At 38.8% G+C, this 6572-nt stretch overlaps 1 protein-coding gene across 1 annotated transcript; it reads right to left on the minus strand.

Moving 5' to 3' along the window:
• Positions 1 to 2471: 2471 nt before the first annotated feature.
• LOC134328780 (uncharacterized) lies at positions 2472 to 4410 on the minus strand. Its single transcript, XM_063010005.1, has 2 exons — positions 3563 to 4410; positions 2472 to 2894 (listed from the first exon to the last, which is right to left on the minus strand). The coding sequence occupies exons 1-2, from the start codon at positions 4380 to 4382 to the stop codon at positions 2650 to 2652; spliced, it is 1065 nt and encodes a 354-aa protein (XP_062866075.1). The 5' UTR covers positions 4383 to 4410; the 3' UTR covers positions 2472 to 2649.
• Positions 4411 to 6572: the final 2162 nt, after the last annotated feature.

The following is a 6572-nucleotide window of genomic DNA, read 5'->3' on the forward strand; positions in this document are numbered from 1 at the left end:
GAATTTCGGGTAAAAAAAAAATCAGATGACCAAAATTTCAGGTAAAAAATAATTCAGGTGATAAAAATTCAGGTCATGGAAATTCAGGTCGTGAAATTTCAGGTAGTGAAAATTCAAGTAAACATCCGGGGTACTCGGGAAGAGCAAACAAGCGCAGATGTAATCGAACGTGCACCTGGCCAATAACAAAACACCTCTAAGGTCACTTTGATCACGGAGTGTATATATGCTGATGGAGGAGCACATGGAGAGCTATGGCTGAGGAGCAGACCAACCGAGCCTTTCCAGTAAGTAGTTTATTCTTTCTCATCCTTATTAAACCTCACATTAAGTACTAGGGTTTATTTTTTTCAGTGGTCGTTTGTACTTGGCTAATTTGATGTTAGAATTCGTGTTCATAACGAACACAGGACGAAGCATCGTTTAGCGCGTTAGCATCATCGGTACGGTCGCATGTTAACGTAAAGTATAAAATGACACGTGACACCATATCAGACATTTGAATATTATCATTTTGTGTGTGTGTGTGTGGGTGGGTGTGTGTGGGTGGGTGTGTGTGGGTGTGTGTGTGTGGGTGGGGGTGTGGGGGTGTGTGTGGGTGTGGGTGGGTGGGTGGGTGGGTGGGTGGGTGTGGGTGGGTGGGTGGGTGGGTGTGGACACACACACACAGTGTCTACCACCAGCTTTATTGACACATACATCCCCTCAGAATAAAGACAACTTCCATATACTATGCCATCAGGGATTAATCCATGAAGCAGGATTTCTTCTTTAACCTGTTAACTTGGGCCAAAAGCAAACCTGTCCAGCAAGAGAGGAACCAAATTGACAGTCCTAAATTAAAATGATATATTTTGTGGCTTAGTGGGTAGCACTGTCGCCTCACAACAAGAAGGTCCTGGGTTCGATCCCCAGGTGGGGCGGTCCGGGTCCTTTCTGTGCGGAGTTTGCATGTTCTCCCCGTGTCCGCGTGGGTTTCCCCCGGGTACTCCGGTTTCCTCCCACAGTCCAAAAACATGCCACCAGGTTAATTGGAAACACTGAATTGTCCTATAGATACCTAGCCGCTAGATGCACTTGTGCATTGTAGTGCCGGTCCCAAGCCCGGATAAATTAGGGAGGGTTGCGTCAGGAAGGGCATCCGGCGTAAAAATTGTGCCAAATCCATGAGCGACCATGAGGATGACTCGCTGTGGCGACCCCTGAAAAAGGGAAAAAGCCGAAAGAAGAAGAAGAAGAAGATTTTACTGCAGAATCCTGCCTTCAAGTTATATAAACAGGCTACTACGGATTGCCCACATTTCACATAGTACAGAAACATTTAATGCATGTTCACACAGTAATAGCCTCATGTGATTTAAGGTTTCAGTGTGCAATATTATGTTAATGAGGGTCCAACTATGATCCTTTTAATTAAATGAGATTGGTTGCCCATTGTTTGTGATTTTGAAATTCAGTTCGGTCATAAATATTAATTTACGATTTGAAGTGATCTTGGTGTTTAGTGCATCATGTACTTCTGTAATTTAACTCCTGTAGTTCATTCAAACCTGTTGTGGTTTGGTGCTTATCAGATTCGTTACTATAAAATGTTCATATTAAAATATTCAAATTAATCAAATAAAAATGTCACTTACATAAAATAAAAATTGAGTATGCGCTTAATTTTTTTTTTTATTTATTTTTTTTTTTTTATAAATCTGCCAGCTGATAAACCATAGACTCACTGAGTCATGTTCCATGTTTTGGATAGGCTGATTTAAGGGGCAAGAAAAATAGAAGAATATTTAGTACTCCATTTATTATTAAATTGATGGTACAATTGTTAAAAAAAAAAAAAAATTTTTTTTTTTTTCCTTGACAGGATAGTCATGCTGAAGTTTTGCGCTCTGCAAGACACCTAGTATCTCTACTTGCATCATGTGAGAGACATGGGAACACAGTCAGTGCTGAACAAAGCTCCAGGGAGAATAATAGCAGGTTTAGGCTTTATACATGTAATTTGAAGTGTCTTTTTTTTTATCTTCAACCTGAGTAACTGTAACCTGTAACCAACAGGGAGGTCAAAGGCCAGGCCAGCAGGTTCCTAGACCTACAGTTCAGACAGAAATGACAAGGTTTAAATGAGCCCTTCCAACGAAAAACCATATATCAACCATTTGTCCTGTTTGGGAGAAATCTACTTTTTTCTTTTTTTTTCCCTGTGGACAACTTTTTTTTACATTAAAAAACTAAAATGTGCTTTATGCAGACTTCCATTTATTCATTCATGAAGGTGATTAGAAATAACACTTATAATAATGCTTTATATTTTATAGAATGTGGAAGAACAGTTTATCTCCACTGCCAAAATCAATTCATGGAAAAACAGTATATGTGACATTAACAAATATATTAGTTCTAACCTTTATTCTTTGCATTTAATTAACCATTAATCTTTTATATATGACATATAATGCATATACAGTCAGTTTTAAGTGTGATTTCTGTAGATGATTAACTTTTTAATAGAACTCCATATAATCTATATTTAATTTAGGATTTTTACATTACATAAACAATACATAAAACACCCCCACTAAAACCCCCATGAAACATAACTAATATTAAACAATGTAATATTAAGTAAAATTTAGATCAATCTGATTATTATTCACATTCCAGAGATTCATAAAAAGATCGAGCAGAAGTTGGTAAGTAGTCCAGCATTGTCATAAGGTCCTGGTGCTTCTCATTCTTGATTGGCAATGAACTCTCATATGCCCTTGGATAGTGTCTGCTGAAAACTGGTGCTTGAGGCCTAGCTCCTCGTTTGGATTTAGTGACTGCCCATGTCTTCCACCCTTCATACTGACTATGGCTCTGTCTGGTATGCACATTCCAGGGATCATCAGCTGAAATGCATATTGCAAATGAATATACAGTAAGTAGACTCAGACAGACAGACAGACAGACAGACAGACAGACAGACAGACAGACAGACAGACAGACAGACAGACAGACAGATAGACAGACAGATAGATAGATAGATAGATAGATAGATAGATAGATAGATAGATAGATAGATAGATACTTTATTAATCCCAGAGGGAAACTCAAGGCATCCAGTAGCAAATCCACATAGCAAAAAACTTGACTGATAATCAAAATAGTGCAAGTATGCAGAAAAGTAAATAGCAGTGCAAATAAGTGGTGGACAGTAGTAAGGTGTAAGGTGCTGCATAATGTAATAGGCATAGATATAGTTACAGTAATAGTATAAACTAATATATAAACTATTGTAGTGTGATATAATAGTAGAAATATAATATAAATAAATATAATATAGTGGGTATGTATACAGGGGTATGCTAATATACTGTACTATGTGGTAGTGCATGATATTAAGTTAATATAATATACAATGGTATATTATATAGTATTATAACATTGTATATTTATTATAACATATATAATATATAAAAAAAGTATTACTATGTGTAATAATGCTAATGTTGTGCATGAAACATGTTCTAAAGGCAGAAGTATACACATAGAAACACATAGTTACATTATCAGATACCTGTCAGTTTGAACCACATCACTGAGGTGATCTGTAGTCCAGTGGTTCGTTTAGGGACAGAGTCTGGTAGCAGCCTGAAATCATCACACTTCATCTCAATGACTTTGAATGGGTTTTGTGGTCTTGATTGTTTGATTATCTCAGTAACATCAGAGGGTGTATAAATTGTAGACACTTTGCGTCTTCTTTCAATTACAGAGAAGGCACGATCACATGGAAGAAAAGAATGCCCAGAGACCATGAACTTCTGTTCAATCTGAGTAAAGTAATGCCGTGATATGAGCATTGACATTAAATTGAGCATCCTCCAGTTGTTGTTTTGGCCACAACACCTGTCGCTATATACGACAAGCTTACGCTCCTTGGATATGGGCAGTTGAGTAAAATTTGTCTGAACCCACTTATAAACACAGCTAGCAACTTCAACAGATCCTCTGTGTGCAATCCCCTCATGCCACACACACATGGTTGCTGGTTCTTCTGTCCCAAGTTCTTGAATACACAAGTTGCAATTTGCCAACTGCCTCTGGTAGTAGATGTTGGAATGGGTCAGATTGGGTGTGTAAATGACACCTTGTAGATCAATACAAATTACATGGCAATTACTGTTTACTTTAGCCCACTCTGTATCAGCCTGAAGTTGGGTGTAGGCTTTCTCAGCTTTCCGATGGTGTAGCTCACTTTCAGTTAACACTTTTTTCCTTTCCTCTTCGGATGACACAGTTGACAATTTCATAAAAAAAGCATCACATCTTGAACATGTGTCACTTCTGGGTTGGCCAAATGTAAGGTTCTGCTGCTTGAAAATGTCACAATACATCCAGAATTTAGCTGGAGACAAGGAATTCTTCTCTTTATACAATTTGTACATATGTAGTAAATTCAGATCAGGACTTAAATATTCCCTTTCAACATCACCCCTAAGTCTCGAATAGTGGTTCTGCTGCCTTGGAAAAGACAATATGTGCTCACTGATGCTTTGTTTTACTGTAGACTGTATCCGATGTGGCCTAAAGGTCAATATGATACACATGCATTAGGTTCAGGATGATTTTAGAATTTTAGTTGTATGCATAAGTTTGAACACTCCTGGCCAAAACACAGAGGAGACATGACAATTTTCAGAAAATCTTAGAGCATTTCTATTTACTTACTGAGTTTAGCATTTGGAGAAAAACTAAGACATAAAAAATTAAATATGGCAGAACATTTAGACAGAACATTTATTATCTTTTTAAATGTCTATGTTTCTGATGGAGGGCTTGATGATGGCTACACATTAACAAATGGGCTGCATGCTATAACTGTACATCAGCAAGGTGAGTTGTTATTGGTGGAGCTAAACCCAACTCCAATAATATCTGATAAAATGGCCAGAGAGCGTAGAAGGAATGTGTACATAATAACCTGGCAACTCAGTATACACACTGAAGTAGCAAAAAAAAACTGGTACACCAGTCTAATACTTGGGAGGTCTCCCACAGGGCATGGACTCCACGAGCTTGTGGAAATAGACTGTAGGCAACGAACACCATACGTTCTGCAGAATGGTCCACAATTCTGCACCACAGCACGTTGCATAGTATCACTTAGGTGGGAATGGCAAAACCCCAAACTCAGATGAGTGTTCCTCTAACCATAATTTGCCGTTCTACATGTGCTTGTCGGCGCATTGTCCTTTTAGGGAAAGGCCAGACCCATATGAATGAATGCAGGACATGAACAGATGTAACTCATCAGAAAGGCACACATAGTGTTCACCTGTTAGAGATGTTCGTAGATGTACCAGGGTGCCAGCTAAACAAACCCAATACCATTATGCAGCCACCACCAGCCTATGTATTTTAAAGTGATCGATCGTGATCTATTTGCCTACTGTGCTTACACACAGAGGAATTTGACCCCAGCATTTAACCCATCTGTGCAGTGAAACACACACACACACATATAAACATACACTAGTGAAGTGAGCACACGTGCCCAGAGCGGTGGGCAGGCCTGTCCACAGCGCCTGGGGAACAGTAGGGGTTAGGTGCCTTCCCCAAGGGCACTTCAGCCGTATCATCGGCGGGACCGGGAATCGAACCGGGGACCTTCAGGACGCAAGGCTCGTTCCTTAACCACAAGCCCACTTTTGCATCTGTGCCAGTTTTTTTGCACACTACAATGTATACACTCACTTATTATAACACTCACAATAACAAGTAAAAGGTGCATTACCTATTCTTATGTTTGCCTCGTCCATCTTCTAAAGGAAACCTAGCCTCAGTAGCCTGGTCTGACTCAAGTCCTTCATTTTGCCCTAACTCACATTTGTGCAACTTTTCCTGAATAACCTGTCCAAACAATAAACTAGGAACATAATATCTATATAATTTTCTATTGTTACTAATAGGAACATTAAATTAACAATATAAAGCTTATATAGTCTAACATACCTGTAAGCGACTGTTTGTCAGCTGATACACTGACATGAATGTTGTCTTGCAAACATTTAGTCTCTGCCCTGCTTGCTGAATATAATAGAAAAAACTCTGATGTTTTCTGTGCTCACTGTTTTCCTTGGAGCATCTTCGCCTCACTTGGTGCTAGAATGCAGGCAGCACTAATGTTACATTAATAGCATGATTACTGTTCTTAAATTAAACTACGTAAATCGTCATTTTAATCTTAGGTCAGTTTGGGGTCTGATCCCTGAACCTGAAATGTACTGCACTATTTTCTGTGTGCCAACACACTTCAACTGACCAGATCAGTACCAAGCTTTTATCTGAGTTGAGTTGTTTTAAGCAGGGAAGACTGAAGGGCAGGGGTGTTCAAGACTGAGTGTTTACTTACTACTATATAAAAAAATACATATTCTAAACTAGTTTGAGGATCACCTGAATCTTTTAAATGCAATATGCCATGTATTCTTTTCAGGACAGCGACACAACCAGACCAGTTTTTACAATGTAACCAGGGCTGGACTGGGAACAAAATTCAGCCCTGGACTTTGTTCTTGACCAGC

Source organism: Trichomycterus rosablanca, chromosome 15 (genome assembly GCF_030014385.1).
Source record: "Trichomycterus rosablanca isolate fTriRos1 chromosome 15, fTriRos1.hap1, whole genome shotgun sequence".
Lineage (NCBI taxonomy): Eukaryota > Metazoa > Chordata > Actinopteri > Siluriformes > Trichomycteridae > Trichomycterus > Trichomycterus rosablanca.

What these genes read in the sequence shown, in the direction of transcription:
- LOC134328780 (XM_063010005.1), bottom strand. Translation starts at nt 4,382, where the DNA reads ATGTATTGTGACATTTTCAAGCAGCAGAACCTTACATTTGGCCAACCC. An exon ending in GATGTGGTTCAAACTGACAG is followed by an intron (nt 2,895 to 3,562) that starts GTATCTGATAAT and finishes TATGCATTTCAG; the next exon opens with CTGATGATCCCTGGAATGTG.